Source organism: Protopterus annectens, chromosome 7.part1 (genome assembly GCF_019279795.1).
Source record: "Protopterus annectens isolate FY-2018-M chromosome 7.part1, PAN1.0, whole genome shotgun sequence".
In the NCBI taxonomy this organism is placed as follows: Eukaryota; Metazoa; Chordata; order Ceratodontiformes; family Protopteridae; genus Protopterus; species Protopterus annectens.
The window spans coordinates 148,710,212-148,730,107 of record NC_056740.1 but is presented as its reverse complement, the minus strand read 5'-3'; the positions used below and the strand labels follow the sequence as shown (position 1 = coordinate 148,730,107).

The following is a 19,896-nucleotide window of genomic DNA, read 5'->3' as shown; positions in this document are numbered from 1 at the left end:
TGAGATGTCAGGCAGCCTGGCAATCGTTGGAAGTGGAGGAACCAAGCTGTGAGCTTGAGACTGTGGAGGTTCGGATGAATCAGTCCCTGAGGATGAGATAACAGGTCTTGGGAATGATCCAGGATCCATGGGCTGTGAATCAGATGAGGCCATAGAAACGGGAACCAGACTTGACGGGGCCAGTAGGGGGCAATGAGGATCACTTTGCTTCTCAACCTCTGAGCTTTCTGGAGAAAGTTTGGAATGAGGGGAAACAGGGGAAAGGCATACAAAAGACCGGGGGCCAATCGTGCGTTAGAGCGTCCCTCGGGGGTTCCCCCTGAGGGGTGATCAGGGCAAAGTAGCTTCTGCATTTGTAGTTTATGGGGGAAGCAAACAGATCGCAGCAAGGCTTGCCCCAGCGCTGGAAGATCCGATCTGCTGTTACAGGGTTGAGGGACCACTTGTGAGGCATCCGGATGTTCCTGCTCAGATTGTCCGCAATAAGGTTGGAACTCCCGGGAATGTGCGTTGCTATAAGAAAGTGGTTGGAAGCTATCACCCAGTGCCAAATCCTCATGGTTTCCCGACACAGAGGGTAAGACCTGGTTCCGCCTTGCTTGTAGATATACCAGACAACTGACATGTTGTCTGACTGAACTGCAATGGTCCCAGAGGGTAGGGATGCATGGAACACTTGCAACACTAAGACAACTGCCCTCATTTCCAGGACATTTATGTGCAAATTGGCCTCCATGGGGGACCAGGTGCCTTGGACCGTCTTTCCCTGGAAATGCCCCCCACCCTAACAGGGAAGCGTCCATGGTCACTGTGGCCGTGGGCAGGGGAAGACAGAATGGTCCACACCAAAGATTCGTTTGTGGTTTCATCCACCATAGCATTTCTTCCTTACAACGGTTTGTAAGATGTATCATGTGGTCGAGTGGGTGAGTTAGAAACGACCATTGTGCGGAAAGGAGCCACTGCAGGATTCTCATGTGCAGCCTCGCCAGTGGTACTAATGCAATGGCAGCTGCCATGGAGCCTAAGAGTTGCAGTACAAGACGTGCTGGTGCATAGGTTTGAGGAAGAAGGTCTTGGATTTGGTGTCTTACTTTCAAAAGCCTGTGAGGAGGGAGAGAAGCTTGACAGGATGTTGTGTCGAAGACTGCTCCTATAAATTCCAATGTCTTCATTGGGGACATTTGAGATTTGTCCTTGTTGATTGTAATCCCCAAGTGAAGAGCGAGTCCTTGAGTGCAAGAGAGGCTGTGGACTAGGAGATTCCTGGTCGGAGTGGTAAAGAGCCAATCGTCTAGATACGGAAACAACTGGAATCCTTGTAGTTGAAGATGAGCTACCACAACTGCCATACATTTGGTGAATACTCGGTTGGCTGTCGAAAGACCGAATGGTAGTGTCCTGAACTGGTAGTGACTGGCTCCCAGCCAGAAGCGGAGAAACCTCCGGGAGCAGTGATCTATCTTTATGTGGTAGTAAGCATCCTGGAGGTCTATAGAGCACATCCAGTTGTCCCTCCCTAGGAAGGGAAGAATGGACTGTACCGTAACCATATGGAATTTTTGAGGTTTGAAAAAGTTGTTTAATAAGCTGAGATCCAGGATAGGTCTCCAGTACCCTGTCTTTTTTGGCACTAAAAAGAACCTAGAGTAAAACCCGGATCCTGGTTGGACGGCTCTTTTTCTTAGCAGCTTTTCAATTTCTAAGGCTGCTAATTCCCTCTGATTGGGAGGTACATCGGGGATTCGTTTGACAGATCTGGGAATTAAATCGAATGGTATTTGGTAGCCTGTGGATATCATCTGTACCCAAACATCGGTAGTAATATGATGCCAGGCTGGTAGGTGCAGAGAAAAACGAACCCCGACTGCTTCCAGAGGAAAGCAATCGGGCCGTTGCTCAGGAGCACTGGTAGGGTTTGCAGGAGAAAGAATCTCTAGCGCCCTGGTTATGCGGACCCCCTCTACCCCAAAAGGGACGTATTCCATATGAGTTGCCCTCTCTACCCCAGAGAGATTGTTCACAAGTGTCATGAAAAGATCCTTGGGATTTCTTGAACCACATATTTCCTCCTGTCTGGTTCCTGGAGTAGGACCTCTGGGGGTTGGAAAAGCGTATGCCAACAGCAGACAAGGTCTTTCCGTATTCCGCAGTACGTGCAAGTGTGTCTCGTACTTTGGGTCCAAAAAGTGTAGATTCGTTGACAGGTGCATTGACGAAGGAAGATTTAAAGGGGTCTGCGAAGTCACACAACCGCAGCCAAGCATTACGTCTCATGACAATGCCTAATGTGGCCGCTCGAGCTGCCCCCTCGGTGGTGTGAGATATCAAACACATCGATGGATTCAAGGGTCGCTAGCTGCGAGGCGAAAGTGTCACGCACCTTATCAGGCAGTACCCCCACCAAAGAGGAAGACTTTTCGGAAATTTGGTCTCTTTGGAGGCGAGGAAAGTGTTCCAAATAGTTCAGGCACTGAATGGTGAAGGTCACTGAAGCATAGGTCCACTTCCCTAGTCTGTCCATTGTCCGGGACTCCCTGTTCGGAGGATGGACAGTGGAACTATCTTCTGCCAGTTCCCTCTTGGTGGCTGCCACCACGACCATTGAATCAACTGTCAACTGTTTGGACCAGTGGGGCTGGTCTTTAGGTGTGGATAACATTTTGTCTGGCTTCCGGGGGACAGGTTCTACCTTGTCCAGGGCCTTACAGGTACGCTGCACAATGAGATTAACAAGGTCATCTGCCAGTGGGGTCATCCAGGAAGTAGATGGCCAGGCACGAAAGGCCTGCAAAAACACTGATTCCTCAGAAGAAGGGTTAGAGGACTTCTAGCCTCCCCACTGCTTGAGGATTTCGAGAATGTCTCCAAATGAGACATCGTCTGGGGGAGACTGTGGGGACCCTTCCCCTTCATCACAATCAGTGTCTTTGGTGATAGATTTCTCCGGGGAATCAAGGTGCTTCCTCTTGCACCGTTTCTTCTGGGGTGGCTCCCCAGTGGGATCTTCTGAGGAGGACTCCGGAGTAGGGGTTCCCTTCAAAGAGGGGTCTTGCGACTAGTGTGCCTGGGGTCCAGAAATAGAGGGTTGGGAGAGGTGCGTGCTTGGGGGGGGGTCTGATACTGATGTCATTGGTGCTGACTGCAAGCCTGCGGAGTCAAGGACCCTCTCCATCACCTGGAGAGCAGGCCTGCCCGAGGAGGGCTGGGAGCCCGGAAAAGGGAAGGACAACCTCAGAACCGAGGTCACACCCTGCCCTGAGGAGCCCACCTCCAGGTGAGGAGCTCCGAGAGGACTGGAAGCTGTCAGAGCAATGGAAATAGACGGCGCCAGCAAGAAAATAGGCGCCAGGCTAGGTACTAAGGTACAGATGATCCAAGCACTGCTTCGAGAGAACATCGGCTCCACCTGAGCTAATACAGCAAGCGTGGTCGGTGCTGACAAGGAAAAAACTGCTATTGGAGCCAAGACAGTATGCACTGGAGTGGACATCAGTACCGAGATCTCCAGGATCTGGGTAGAGGCCAGAGGAGGATAAACAGGGGAAGATGTAGTAAAAGATTCCGAGCCAAGAGAGACGGAAGGTATAGATGGAATGAGCAATCCCCTAGCTGCCAGAAGCTGGCCCACAACCCGCATTAGATCTAATTTAGAAAACCCCCTAGTGAATCTAAAGGAGGCTGCTGAAGGAGAATCAGGTCTTTCTAGAAAAGGGCTAAACCTCTGCCCCAAAAAAGGGTCGTAAGTTGGAGAGTATCTTGTCCTTGGCAGATATTCAAGTATTGGAGCCGATGGTGCCAAAGAAACTGTCGGCACCGTGGCCAGGGATGGTGCTGAGGCAGGTACAGTCATAGGAGCAAATGTTGGAATCAAGGACGGCACCTGTCAGTGGTGCCGAGGTTGGAACCGAAATAGGGGTGAATATCATGGATGGCACCAAGGGAGAAGATACAGAGCCTGGTGCTGAAGAGGTCTGCGCCGAGGACGCTGGCGAAGCACGGAGCTGACTTGGTTCCGTAACTGACGGAGATGCAGGAACCAAGTGATTCCATTTTTCCATATTTTTTTTGGTCTTTGGAGGGGGTGAGACCTCTGACCCATTTAAAGCCTCCAAAAAAGGTGTCTTGATTAAACCTTTTTAAAATTAGCTTATTTGTACATTCTGCTAGTGCACGATTACTAAAACTAGCACAAATGTCACAGTCAGCTTTAATATGATCCACGCCCAAACAGTAGACACAATGAGCATGTGTATCCGAGTTAGGCATCTTACGCCCACACTTGTCACACTGTTTAAACCCCAACTTAGCTTTGTCTGATATAGTAAGGCAACAAGGCTATCCTATAGAAAAAACAAAATAAGGGAAAGAAAAAGGTGAGAGAATACCAACAATGGTATTTAAAAAATATCACAAGAGGTAAGGAAGGGCCTGTCAAAGGCAGGAGAGAGAAACAGTACCAATAATGGTAGAAATTAAATTACCAAAGTAAAGGGTAGAGAATAGGATTAGGTTATAGGTGACAGTGAGAAAAAGCTAAATTGACTAAAAAATGAAAAATTTTGAAGAGAAACTATCTTTCAAAATGACAATTTTCTACTTAACTTTGAGAGAGATGGCTAGCATGTCTGATTAGGAACGCGGCAAATGAGATCTGGATTAACTAGGAGAGAGGCATTATGGGTAGGTCTTAGCTGAGAGTTTTTGGCTGGCGCGAGCTTGGAAATGGCCGTATTCTTTCCGAGGACGGAACCAAAGTCCTAATAGTAATTAATGAACAAAGATTTACAACATCAGATGTTAACCTTTCTTATGGCAGTTGATGCACAGGGTTAAGGGTGTGAGCAGTAGTTCCATTGGTACAGGGTTTAATTCCCTCATCCCTGTGCCTACTGTGTGACCTTGAGCAAGTGGTTTAAACAGACATTTCTCCTGGGTTGCCCAGTAAAGGGACTATGTGTTCAGTTAGCCTATCTGGTTAAAAAGGGGTGTTATCATTACTATTATTATTATTGTTATTATTATTATTATAGTTTTTTTTACTTATCAGGCTTCCGGGAGATTGGCTCCACCACGTCGGGTTCCCTCTGGAATACAATGTCAAAAAGAGCTTCATTGGTGGGGGGGGGGGGGACCACTCAGGAGGTGGATGGGCCTGTGCCAAAGGCCTTAAAAAATACTGACTGCTCCAGGGAGGGGGGGGGGGTTCTGTGGTCCATCCTCCATGCTGTCTCATCAATTTTTATAGGTCGCCATTGGAGGCATCCTTGCGAGAAAGGTTTTGGGGACTGCCCCCCTTCATAGAGGTCATAATCCTTAATAAACAACTCCTCAGGGGGAATCTAGATGCTTCATCTTTCATCTGGTCTTCAAGCGAACCCTTAAGACGTGAGGGTCCTGAAATGTGGGAAGGCTCAAGGCCCAATGACGCAAGCTGTCCTGAAGTCAACAGATGCAAGCCTGAGGAATCATTTGGACAAAGGACAGCAATGGGTCCAGCTTAGGCAACTGAAGTCCCAGTCTCCAATCGAGTGAAAGAATCCAAATGGTACCCAGTGCCAACACCTGTAACCAAGCCATCTAAGGCTGAAGAACCTGAGGGAAGGGACAGCTCTGAAACCCTTAGGGTCAATCCTAATCCCTGAGTGTCAACCCCAACACTTCAGCTCCAAGATGCTCTCAGCTCTGAAAGGAGCCAGAGTACAAATCATCAAGGAAGTAGCAGGTGGCTGAGGCAGCAAAGCTGCTGGCACTGACATGGGGGAAGACAAGGGGAAAAGTTGGACCCATTGGCCCTGGCACCAAAAGATGGGCCAAGGGTCTTGGAGCTGAGGCAGAGGGGATGATCTGTAGGTCCACTTGAGCCTGTAAAAAAGTTATGCACCTGTTGTTCCATAGCTAAGCCCTTAAAACTTCTGGCTGATCTGGCAGACGTACAAACCTGTGGACGGTGGCTTTGAAGGTTTGGCACAGGTGGATTTGGGACTCAGAGTGAAAATGGGAGGCTTGGATCCAAGTCGGGGAAGACTCCAGATAGAATTCATAAGGTATAATAGGAAGAAAGGAGAAATGAAACCTTGCTGAAGAAGAAGCTGCTGAAAAGCAGAAACTAGGAATATTTAGCATAGAGGAGTTCTATGACTCCGACATGGAAGTCATGGCAGAAGGTGCTCAGCACCTAAGAGACACTAATGGCGTGCTTTCAGTTGAAACCAGAGTGGCTGAAGATCTGTGGATCTTCAGATCTGTCTGTCCTTCCATCTCTCTCTCTTTGCCCTTGTCATGCTTCTCTTCTCCCAAATTTCTGGCTGGAGATGGGGAAGAAGGAACAGGAGAAGAAGTAGCAGCCACAGGTGAGAGGAAAACTTTTTAAACCAACTTAGTTCTCCTCTCAGCAAGAGCTCTCAGTCCAAAAACTGAGCATGCAGAATTTTCCACATCAAGGTGTGCCACACCTACGCAATGCACATACATATCATGTGGATCTTGGGGGGACAGCTTATCCCTTTACCCCCACACAAGTTGAAGTCTGAACCTTGCTTCTCCATAACAGCACACAAAAATATCTAGCAGAAATAACAGTAATACTATCAAATAGCACAAATCTACTATCTACCTGGAAACACTGCTGTATGTATCACTACAGAGACTATTACACACACATACATACATACAGATATATATATATATATATATATATATATATATATATATATATATATATATATATATATATATATTTATATATATATATATATATATATACACACACACACACACACACACACACACGCACGCACATTTTTTTAATGACAAGAAAAAGGGCAGCAACAGAAGACTAACAGTCAAAAGAGAAGGGGAGAAAAAACTCCTAAAACACTAAGAAAACTACACGAACTATACAATCTAACAATCAAATATATACAAGAAAGATAGAGGAGGGACAGCCAAGAAATACAAATAAGTAAAATGAGATTTTCACTTTTCACGCTGAAGGTGACCACATATGGATGCAAAAGGAGCAGGCAAGATCTGGGGAGATTAAATGAGGGCAGTATATTATAGGCAGAAGAGGCAGAGCTTCTAGGCGGAAGAATCTGAGATGCTGGTCACGGATTCTGGTCAGTTCCAGTAACTCCCAGGTTGAAAAGGATGGAAAAGACAGCACTGGAGCTCACTGTTTTGACTTGCTGTGAAATGATAAGTTTTGATGCCATAACTCATTAGGAACCCCTGTGACAGCTGGTTGTTGTCTACTCCTTTTGCTCTCCCCTAAATCTACAGGTCCCCCAAATCCAGCTTTTTCACTAGATCTGGCCCCATCATTCAGGGCTGAAGAGGATACAAAGGCATCGCAGTGCCTCAGTGTAGTATTATCCTGCCATCACGGGGAATCTTTTGTTTTATGCCCTATCCCTAACTCTTCCCCATGAAGGTAATGAATAATGTGCAACAATGTATAATGTTGAATAAAGTGAACATCTGTTGGAGCATCTTCACCTTTTTTGGGAGCTCTTTACTTCCCTAACCTCACAAACTGAAGTGACCAGCAACAACCAGATTGCACCCCTCCCCCCCCCCTAGGGTTAGACAGTCAACAAACTGCAGCTCATTTCCTCTCATTCCAATGGCACCTGCAGGATCCAGAACCACTTAATAAACTATGATCTCCTGGGACACAGCCGGCTGCATCCCTATTCACCATGCAGCAGTTCTGACACAGCAAGAAGACAGTGAATGTTACTCACAGCAATTTGCACATTTTAAAATAGGAAAATGGGTTACCGATGTAAAATGATTCATATTTGATCAATATCTGCTACAAAAAACCTGAAATTATATTGATGCACTGTATAATGCATTACGTTTACATAGCAACTTTAAAACTAATAGTAGTAACTACTCTAGGATTAAACAAGACTCTTGTTCACAAGGTATTTCACACTATTATACATCCATGTCAGAAAGCTCACTGGTGGGTAGCACAATGTCTCATTCCTGTAAATGTCATCTGGTTCAGTCTGTGGACGCAGATCAACCCAAAGTGACAACTCTGCATCATAACGGTTCCCCTGTCCGAAAGCAAATTCATTAACTTTTTTAACAGAAAGATAAAAAGAACATGGAAAACAAGTACATAAAGAGAGTGTAAAGTAAGCCAATGTTTCAAGAACATAATCCCCAAATAAACATGTCCATACCTTTCCTGTAGACCTCACTCCCTTCCAGATACAGAAAAAGCAAATCACCCAGACTGCCAGGAGACAGAGGGCCAAGTCCCACTTGACGGTCCCAATGTCCTCAATGCCACTAGTGAGGCCTAGTACTTTTCGCTGTTGGAATAAAATAAAGTTGTGTATATAATTATGACTACCTTTACTATACAAACTGACAGAAACATAAAGGGAAAAATGGAAAAGGCATAATCAATGTCCTATCATCCTAGAACTGACTGCTGTAGATGACAATACTCAGCCTCTTCCTAACTTCACTTTTTTCATGCAATACATTCAGCTACTTAAATACTCCTTTTATACCTATAGCTATATATATATATATATATATATATATATATATATATATATATATATATATATATATCAAAGTGCAAGCCCACTGCCAACACACAACGTCGCAGCACAATAAATCTGCTGGAACAACCCACTCAGTCAATTTCTTTAACAAATTCATATCTGTTTTTGGTATATGTGCTTTTTACCTCCAGGCCTGCTGATCATCAAGACTCCTCCTACTAGACTTAAGTCTGTTCACTCCCCAATACTAGGTATACCTAGCACAAGGGAAATAACTGACAAGAAGAGACATTTTTTATATGCCCGTGGAGGTCATCTGTGGCTCACTGGCATCCAGGCAATGAAGGTAATAATAATAATAATAATAATAATAATAATAATAATAATAATAATAATACCCACTTATTAACCAGGTAGGCCCACCAGACACACTGTCCTTTATCAGGGGCAATCAGAAGCAATGTCTGGTAAAGTGACTAGCTCAAGGTCTGAAGGAATCAAGCCATGTTCCACCGGAACTGCAGCTCACAGACTTAACCCTCTGCGCCAACTGCCAGGCAACACACAAAAGGTGCCTTTGTTAAGATCCAAACGTTGCCTTACTGTAGGAAATTCTACATCATCCCTGTGCATGTGAAATTTTCCAGTGTGTGTTTCCTCCCACATGCTAATGATGACTATCATTACAGTCTGGTCTTTTTGGTGCCATGCAGACAGCTGCTTAGATTGTGGTGATCAGCTGAGTGAACCTAGAAATCTCTTCCTCCAGGATAGATGAGTTAGCATTGGTCACTCCCTACCACCATTTCACACACACATCTAGCACCGCACTTCCTGAACTCAGGACATCTGGATCATAGCACTTTTTCCCTCTCTGCCACACAGCCACAGCAGAAAATTCATATCATAATTGTATGTGAAGCACAATTTTACAATTTTGTCTCTGCCTTACTTCATAATTCTTAACATATAAGATTACCACATAGAGCAGACTACCCACCTCATTAACAGAATTAATTAATTTATCATACAGAGCAGACTGCCCACCTGGTTAACAGACTAAATAAATACCATATAGAGTAGTCTGCTCACCTCATCAGTAGAATGAATGAATGAATGAATGAATGAATGAATGAATAAAATATATTAATATATTTTAAGTATCCCCAAATCAGATATTATAGCATTGTAAGTATCCAAATTAAATTTGTATGATGGCATTGGGAAAAATATAAAAAGTACATTATGTACTTAACAGAATGATAGATTTAGCCAATCTCTATCTGTACACGGAAACAGATGGACTGGTCACTGCAAGTGCTTTTATACATGAAAAGCAGCAGGATCTTTCAATAGCTCAAACATTTCCCCTTACCTATAACCCACTACTCGTAGCTAACCTGTCCAAATTGAGTATGGCCATCAAGCATCAGATTGTGTGGAAGACTTAGAATACGTACAAATGATATCCAATAAATAAATGTGAATACAGCACACATTTAGCCAATAACAGACTCCTAGATCCCCTCAAGGTCCCACAGGAAGAACAGTTTCCAGGGAGACGGGTGGATGTTGTCTCTAGTATACGGACGGAGACCAACTAGATCTGCCATGCCAATAAGTACATAATTTACATTTTAAGTTATTCCCCTCTGTACACTGTAAAAGGATGGACAAAACCACCAGCAGAACCTGGATGGAACTACAATAAGGTACCTTCAAGGACTGATACTGCAAAAGAAGCTCTGGATCTAGAAAAAATGTTCAAACACTAATGCCTGTCAAAAATATAAGGAAGACCTTCCAGCCCCTGCACAGATTTTGACTATAGGAAGATTTCTGGGAAAAAATGCTGAGGTAGCATGAGCTCTGACAGAGTATGCTCTGGGTTTGGAAGGCATTGTCCTCTTGCTAGATGAGCAGCTGTAAATACTACAGTCAGATATTCATTTGAAAAAAAAGTAATTTGGCTAACTTCTACTTTTTTTCTATTTTGGAAAAGGATCCAAATAACTGGTTATCTTTTTTGAACTCCTTTGTTGTTTTGAAATAAAATCGAAGCAGTGTGTGTACACCCAAGCAATGCAATCTGTATTCTCCTTTGCTTGCATAATTAGGAAAGAAAATTGACAGTTGTATAGACTGATTCAGGCTGGACTGCGGTTGCAACCTTGGGCTTGAAAGTGTAAGCCCTTATAGAAAACAGTTAAAGGGAACGTGCCACTCTGAAATGTAGCCACGTAACAGCTACCAAAACCTTTTTTTTTTCCCTGTGACAAAAACTTGATTTCAACAGTATCAGCGGGTTTGAGGGGGGGGGTTCTCCAGTATGAAATTTAAGTACCATGGATGTGTGGGACAAAGCAAAAGGGGTCTGGAGTGGAAGACTCCTTTTATGAAGGCCTTGCAAAGGTTCTGGGAACCTAAACAGGATGACAAGAAATCTTGCTGATAGGATGAAAAGATAGTTAAATGAACCTTTATGGAAGAATAAATAAAACGACTCCCCTAAAAAGGTTAAAACTCTAGAAATTGGAGCAGAAAAGGGTCTATTCCTTGATTTTCCACATGGAAACCTTTGGTTCATAGGTTCATAGCTGTTTACTAGGCTAATGACCACAAGGGTCATTTTAAGCCTAACCATGCATACCAAATCTCTGACAAGTTCAGATACCCTTGATAAGTGTAAGCAGGGGCATGGGAGATGGAACCATTTACAAGTTGCTTGTGTCCATTAGAGACATAGGTGCCACACCAGGGATGAATTCCCTGTTCCTCATCCAACTGTGCAAGCTGCACTTGAATTGGGTTAGGGAGGAACTCTGCTTCACACTGATGGGGAGACTATTCCATAGACGGGGTAGTCTCTGGGACACATATCTGTCTCTTCAGCACATCCTATTTGTACCACAGGCAAGGTTTAAGTCTTCAGAACGTATAATTCTGGTGCTGATTGTTCTGTGGCTATGCAGGAGATCCATCAGAGTGGGGTCTGACAATGCCCTGTATGACAGGCATAAATCTTCCCTAAAAAGCCTGTAGGAGACAGAATACAGGGATAGGGCCTTGAGGCGGTCGGCACAGGACATTTTACTTATACCCTGTATTCTTTTAGTACAGAACCTCTGTGGACATTCCTATTGCTGGATATGCCTGGTTAGGTACATACCAAATGGGGCACTGTACTCAACAATAAGTCTGATGAATGCCGAATACTGTGGAACAATGACTTCCTTGGACTTACATGCCATACCTTTGTTTATAAGTTGCGCAAGATAGAATTATTTCCTCACTACTGTAGACATGTGATGGTCAAAGGTTACATTACTATTTATTCGTGTCCCTAAGTCCCTGACTACTGAGTCAACTCTAAGGGGTGTGTTGCAAATATGATAGCTACCAGGGGTGGATGACTTCCTGAAGGATATTACTATGCATTTCTTAGCATTTAGTTTTAGTTCATGGTTCTGACACCAGTTGCGTGTCTGTGTCAGCCCCTCCTGGAGAACATTTGTGTCTCTGTGGGATTGAATAACAGCTCCTAATTTGCAATCATCTGCAAATTTAGTCATCCAGACACCACTGACATTGATTGGCCTTGACTTCAGAGAAGTAAATGCCAAAAAGGAGTGGTCCAAGGACTGATCCCTGAGGGACTCCACTTGTGACTGGCCCCTTTATAGACCCCCCCCCCCAGTTCTAACTTCCGGGGTCCTGTCTGTGAGTCAGTTGGCTATCTACCGGGTGCCTAATCTCTTGAGTTTATCAACAATGCCCGAGTGGGGTATTGTGTCAAATGCCTTGGCCAGGTCAAGGTAGGCAGGATGAACCATTTTGCCCTCATCCATTGCTTTCGTTACCTTCTCAAAGAAGTCCACCAGACTGAGAAGGCATGATGTGCCCTTGACAAAACCAAAAGTACAGTTTTGTACCTACCATAAATGTAGATGTTCGAAGATCCACATTGCTGCAGTCCTTACACTTGGGTAGTCCGCTGTCCTCGGTCGGCCCGAATATCAAAGTATAAGGCTGACGTCGGTCAAGGCGCATTAGACTGACATCAGGACGTCAGGGTACAAATGCGCATGACCTACGTCATATCCTCAGTCTTTTCTTGCCCCAGATGTCAGAAGACCCTAAAAAGAAAGGTCAAAACCAAAAGACATCAAACAACCAACCAACCACCCTTGCACTAATAATATGTACAATATATACAATATACACAAAATTTACAACCCAACCCACACAACCGCCTCTAACTACAGAGGGGAAGGAGGGAGGGTAAATTGGACTGCAGCAATGTGGATCTTCGAACATCTACATTTATGGTAGGTACAAAACTGTACTATGTTCTTCATCTCACATTGCTGCAGTCCTTACACTTGGGTAGAATCCCAAAGCAGAGGTAAGGGAGGATGGCAAAACTATAAAGAAGCAGGAGCTGCCAAAATGCCCTGTAAAATAGCAGTAGCAAAACCAGCCCTAGATTTAGAGTAAAGTGGAAGGTGATAATGCTTAGAGAAAGTATGCACTGAACTCCAAGTAGCTGCCTCCAAAATATCCTTAGTTGCCACCCCCCTTAAAAAAGCTGTCGAAGTGGCAGTAGCCCTAGTGGAATGAGGCCTAATCCCAGCTGGAATCTCCTTGCCATGATGGGAATAACAGAAAGCAATGCAAAACCCAATCCACTTAGAAATAGTTTGTTTTGACACAGGCTTGCCCTGAGAACTCAAAGCAAAAGAAACAAATAACTGCTGAGACTGCCTGAACCCTTTAGTTCTGCTCAAATAATATCGCAACTGCCTGTGTACATCTAAAGTGTGCAAAATCTTTTCCCCTTTATTTTGGGGATTTGCATAAAAAGTAGGCAAATGAATAGTTTGGTTTAAAGCCACACTAGAAACCACTTTAGGCATAAAGGAAGGATTAGTACGCAAAGATACCCTATCCTTATGGAAAATTAAGAAAGGCTCAACCGCCATAAGGGCCTGCAATTCAGAAACCCTTCTTGCAGAGGTAATGGCCAACAAAAAAGCAGTCTTCCATGATAAATATTTCAACTCGGTAGTAGCTGCAGGCTCAAAAGGTTGTAGAGTGAGTTTCTCCAACACAAAATTGAGATCCCAAGCAGGAGTAGGAGCTCTACGTGGGGGTCTTATATTCTTTGCCCCTCTAAGAAATTGCTTGAACAAAGGATGAGAAAACAATGGTGGGTCACAATCATAGTGAGCGAAATTGCTGCAGCATGAACCTTAATAGAAGAGAAGGACAAACCTTTGTCCAGTAACTCAGTAAGATATTGAAGAGCCACACTTAAATTAGGCTCAGAAACATCAAAATCCTTTGCTGCACTCCAAAATAAAAATCTCTTCCATTTATCTGCGTACACTTTCCTTGTACTAGGCCTTCTAGCTTCCAAAATAACATTCAAAACTTGCTGTGGAAGTTGAGACCCTCTATGGTTCAAAACAGAATATGCCAGGCTGTTAGGTGAAGAGAGTGAAGCTTGACATTGAGCAAATGACTGTCCTCCTGAGACAACAGGTGTGGAATCAAGGCAAAGGCCATGGAGGCTACCGTTCAGACTTCTCAGTAATGGGTACCAGTGCTGTCGAGGCCAATCTGGAGCTATTAAAATCATCTTTGGCTTGTCCTGTCTGACCTTTAGAAGTACCTTTGGGAGGAGAGGCAGAGGTGGAAAGGCATACACATGAAGATTGCTCCAATTGAAAGAAAGAGCATCCACTTTCCAAGCTGTGGGATGAAACCTTTTCGTGCAAAACTTTGGCAGCTGGTGGTTTAGTGGAGAAGCGAACAGATCTATGTCTGGAGTTCCCCATGACACTGTCAATTTCCGAAATACATGAGGATCCAATTTCCACTCGTGGGGATCCATAATTCGTCTGCTCAACACATCTGCTAAGGAGTTCTGTGCTCCCGGCAGAAACCTTGCCTGAAGATTAAGCTGTAAACTGAGAGCAGTCTCCCACAAAATCATTACTTGCCTGCATAGAGGATAAGAATGTGTTCCCCCTTGCTTGTTGATGTACCACATGACAGTTGTGTTGTCTGTTAGAATCAACACCTGCCCTGGAAGAAGTAAATCCTTGAAAGCTATTAATGCAAACTGGACTGCTAACATCTCCTTCAAGTTGATATGTAGATGTTGTAGTCTGGCAGGCCACTTGTCTTGTATCCACTTTCCATTTAGATGAGCTCCCCAAGCTTTGTCTGAGGCATCTGTCGTTAGAATCTGACTCGCCTCTGGCCGGGTCACAGAGAGTCCCTTGTTTAGGTGACATTCCTGAGCCCACCACAAAAATTCCTTTTGAATGCAAGGTATTATTTGAATGACAGTGTCCAGATCCTGGCAGTGCTGTGTCTATACGTTTTTGAGATACCATTGTAGCTTCCTCATATGCAGTTTGGCATTGGGAAGCACCAGAATACAAGATGCCATGAACCCCAAGGCTTGAAGGACTGTCCTTGCAGTCAGCCTGGACTGATGAGACAATTGATGAAAGTAAAGGGAAAGATTCTTTTGTTTGTCCGGGGTCAAAAAGGCCATCTGGGATGCTGTATTCAGTCTTACATCCAGAAAGCACATGTCCTGAGAGGGTACTAGACTGGACTTTATTTCGTTCACAGAATACCCCAGGCATCTTAGCACTGCTATCACATATTCCAAATGATGAAGAAGCTCGTCCCTTCCTTGAGCCAGAATCAGGCAATCGTCCAAATAAGGATAGATCTGTATTCCTTTTAGCCTGAAGAAAGCTATCACTGGAGCCAGAACTTTCGTGAACACTCTGGGCAGTAGATAAGCCAAAGGGCAATGCAGAGAACTGATAATGAGAAGTCCCAGCCCGAAAACGCAGATACTTCCTGCAACTCAGTCTGATAGGAACATGAAGGTAAGCCTCCTTGAGATCCAAAGTTACCATCCAATGATCTTTGCCCAGCAGAGGTAAAAGCTGTTGTAACGTCAACATTTTGAACTTGGGAATGTCCAGATAAGTGTTGAGGATAGATAAATCCAAAATTGGTCTCCACGTGTTCCCCTTCTTTGGTACTAGGAACAGGCGAGAATAAAATCCTAGGCCCACTTCTGGCATATGGACCGGCTGTATGGCCCCTATTTGAAGTAACAGAGAAATTTGTTTGTGAGCCTCCATTCTTTGCTGAGGAGGAACGTCTGGCATGCCTTTGAAAGGAGGCAAGGTATGGAAATAAAACCTGTAACCTTGGTGTATGATATCCAATACCCATCTGTCTTGGGTAATTAAACTCCAATTTCCCTTGAAAAGTGCCAACCTTCCTCCCAAAGGTGCTGCCAGACGAGAAGGCTCTGGCAGCTGAAAAGGTAGGTCATTGGGTCTGTTTACGAAAGGACTGACCCCTGCCCTCACCCGAAGACTGTGCAGGTGAACTCCCTGTTCTAGGCCTGAAAGAGCCCTGAGCTCTGTCCCTACCACGTCTAGATCTACCCCTAGACTGGGAATCATAAGAAGGATACGTCCACCCCTTGGTAGGCCAATTTCTACTAAACTTCGGAGGCTGAACCTGCAAAAAATCTTTAACAGTCTGCATAGACTTAGCCTTGTCTTCCATTTTCTTCAAGACTGCCTCAACAGGTGAACCAAACAACACATCAGATTGTAAAGGAGCATCTAAAATCCTTGTCTTAACATGGTCAGATAAATTCTGATCCCTCAGCCAGGCGTGCCTGCGAAGAACTGACCCAGTGGCAGCCACCCTAGACGAGGCCTGTACAGCATCAAAACCACATTGCAAAGAATGCTTACCCACCTGTTCAGAAACATGTACTAAATCTTGTAACTCTTTACACTCAATACCTTCCGCCAGAGCATCTACCTTAGACTTCAATTGAGAAAGTAGATAGTTTTGGTATTTCAACATGTGAAACTGGCAATTCAAAGCCCTCATAGCTAGAGTGGAAGCAGTATAGACTTTCTTTCCCCATCTATCCAAAGCCCTGGCCTCTTTATCTGGAGGAACTGGATTCTTAACAACAGAAGCCTTAACACCTTTAGGCCCCTGACTAACAGTTTCTGGGTCCGCCCTAGGACTCTTAAAAAGATACTTATGAGCTTCAGGCACCCTGTAATACCTATCCGGTTTAACAGGAGCAGGAGGCAAAGAATCAGGATTAAGAGAAGCCTCTGCAAACACATCTTCCACAACATCCAGAACAGGAGGTATAGCCAAAGGCCTATGCTGGGGTAAAAACAAAAATTCCCTAAGCCTTTTCCTGGAATCAGAGAAGTCCTGACCTTCCCACTTAAAATGCTCCCTCATGGAATGAAGAGTCTCTGAAAAAGAAAAATCCTCAGGAGGAGAAGCAGAAGGAGTAGAATCATCCACATCAGAATCAGAATAAGGAGAATACTCCTGCAAGTCTTCAGCCGAAGACTCTGAAACATCCGAAGCCTGCTCAAAACTCCCCAACTCAGGTTCCACCCTAGGTCTCTTATCAGGGGGGGGCAAAGAACCTCTAATCAAAGTAATCAAATCTTCTGCCATTTTAAGCATATGCTTCTTGGGCACAGATCCTGAAGAACTAGGGGTGACACCAACTGAAGCTAAACCTGGCCTGCCTCTGGGAGAAGCCTTGGAAACAGAAGGAGAGGGCCTAACCACCCTAGGAAGGGAGGGGAGTACAGTAACCTGAGAAGCCCCTTCAGCCTGACCTGCCTCCTGAGAGGCCACATCCTGCAATAACAAAGTCTCCCCCTGGGACTCCAGAGAAACATCCGGTGGAACCCCCGGCTCCACCGACACCTCTAAAGAACCGGCGTCCGGTACGGACGGCTCTTCTAGCCTAGGCTTAGCTGCTTTGTCCTTGCGCTTCTTCGAAGAAGCGGACGTCGGAGCATCCGACGGCATATTATAATTGCACCGCTTCCCGAAGACTAACCTGGCACAATCTAACCTTCTCTTAATAGTGCGCTTATTGAATCTAGCACAAAAGCGACACCCAACAACGTCGTGCTCAGGCCCTAACCAAGGAATACACAAAGTATGATAATCTCTATGCGGTATCTGTTTCCCACAAGAAATACAGTTATTCACTTTTTCTGACATCCGGTAAACCACTGAGGCAAGAAAAAACTAAAATATTCCCAACGGGTACTTAGCCAACTTTGACTCGGTCTGAAACTCCGAATTCGAAAAATTTCAGAACGCCGAACGGCACTTGCAACGCTGCTTCTGCATCGGACCATGCGGCAAAAAAGACTGAGGATATGACGTCGGTCATGCGCATTTGTACCCTGACGTCCTGATGTCATTCTAATGCGCCTTGACCGACGTCAGCCTTATACTTTGATATTCGGGCCGACCGAGGACAGCGGACTACCCAAGTGTAAGGACTGCAGCAATGTGAGATGAAGAACATCTGGGATGGGATCTGTGTCTGGAGGTTTACTATATCACTATTGATCATTTCTATGATAATTCATTCTTTTCCATGGCTTTACATATAAGACTAGTGAGACTTATGGCTCTGCAGCTTCCAGGGTCTGTAGATGGCCCACCTTTGTACAGAGGGATGCCTGTTGCTGTTCTCCATTCATGAGATATGAAGCCTGTTTGGAGGCTACAGTTAAATACTAATTCCAGAGGCCCTGACAGGTCATGTTTCATGCTATTTAGAAGGCATCTTGGGACATTGTCTGGGCCCACTGAAGCAGTGTTCTTGGTCTGACAGACAGCATTAAAGACCTGTTCCTTAGTGATAGCGGGGGGAGTTATATTTCATGGTATTTCCTGAGGGAAGGTTGATAGGGAGAGAGGGGTAAAGTTGGAGTTGAATTTATCGGCCAGTAGGTTTGCTATATCTTCAAGCTCAGTATAGCTGGTTCCATTTACAATGAGCTCTGCACACAATTATGCATTGCCTTTGAGGTTGTGGATATAGCTAAAGAATGCCTTGTGGCTGTCCTTGGCATGAGAGGCCAAATTTACCTCAAATTTGGCTTTGGCAAACTTTATTTGTCTTCTGAGCTGATTGTTTAATTTGATAAGAGTGCTTTTATCCTGCTGGGTGATGCACCTCCTAATTTTTGCCATGATTTTCTTCCTTCTGTTATTCAGCCTATTGATTCTGTGATTACACCAAGGTGGCTTGTTTTTTGACTTAGTTCTGTACTTCTTCCTGGTGGGTACAGCTGCCACTATGCAGGTATTAACATGCTTGCACAGGGTTTCTGTGAACAGTTTTGCACAGGCAGCAGTGCTCTCAGGGTTTATGGGGGCTTGAAATTTTGCCCGGTTATCACTTAATAGCAGAGGTTAGCCTTAGAGTAGTTCCTGAATATTACAGGTTTAGCTGGGGGTACCAGTTTTATTTTTACTTCAAAAGGAAGCATTTTGTGGTCTGACCTTACCGGGGAAGACATTACAGTAGGGGGTGTGCAGCACTCTCCCATACTAGTGAGGACCAGATCCAGTATGATTGCACCCCTGGTTGGTGTATTGACTATCTGGTCCACGGAGTTTGTGTTTACAAAATCCAGGAACCTCTGTGCATGTACACTGGTGTTGTACAGGATTCCCAGCTAATAGTAGGATACTTAAAGTCATCCAAGAATATGGTACTGGGTTGAATGGTTAGTGTTTTAATAAGTTTAAATACATGGTATGGGTTTCCTGGGTTGTACAGGGAGACCTACAGTTAGCAAGGAAGTGGTATTGGATTTTTGCCTATGGTGATGTGAACATGGCTCAGCTCAAGTGCATTGTCCTGTTTGACCAGCCTTGAAGTAGACCTTTAGTCCCTGCCTGTGTAATAGCTGGTATAAATGTGTGGAAGGCATTACAATCTTGCACTGTTGGTGTGCTACCCATGGCTTTAAACCATGTCTGAGTGACTGCAAAGACATCAGCATTCCTTAGGGTGAAGACAGCTTCTAGGGAGTGGAGTTTTTTTGTTTAGACTCCTAGCACCAAGCAGTAATACCTTTTTTCATGGTTTTGATTTGCTATGTCAGAAGTACTTTCAGTTTGGCACTGCCTAAAAAAGGCATTATGGGGGAAGACAATGTTTTAGCTAATATTCGAAAGCCTAGAGGGGAGAGGTGCAGACCATCCCTAGCACAGCAGAGTGGTCTGTTGACCATTTCCTTCCATGCTGATAAATACTGCAACCACTCAGAATGACACCAGAAACTAAGCCAATTATTAAAGTCAATCATCTTTTGTTTGTATTGTGGTATCACCCTTGGAGAAGGTATAATGTTGCTCAATGCTAGGCTCATACCAGCCTGAGATACATATTCCGAGAGCTCCATGATGTCTCTCTTCATATAGCTTAGGAAGGTACGTCTCAGGTCATTTACTC

At 44.5% G+C, this 19,896-nt stretch overlaps 1 protein-coding gene across 1 annotated transcript in view; it reads right to left on the bottom strand.

Annotated features, from left to right (window-relative positions):
* Window positions 1-19,896, bottom strand: part of LOC122807560 (sodium- and chloride-dependent taurine transporter-like) — a 1,880,476-nt gene that overhangs the window by 653,234 nt on the left and 1,207,346 nt on the right. Inside the window, exon 12 of the mRNA XM_044078473.1 lies at window positions 8,202-8,374. Coding sequence (XP_043934408.1) covers window positions 8,202-8,374 — 173 coding nt within the window. The remainder of the gene's footprint in view (window positions 1-8,201; window positions 8,375-19,896) is intronic.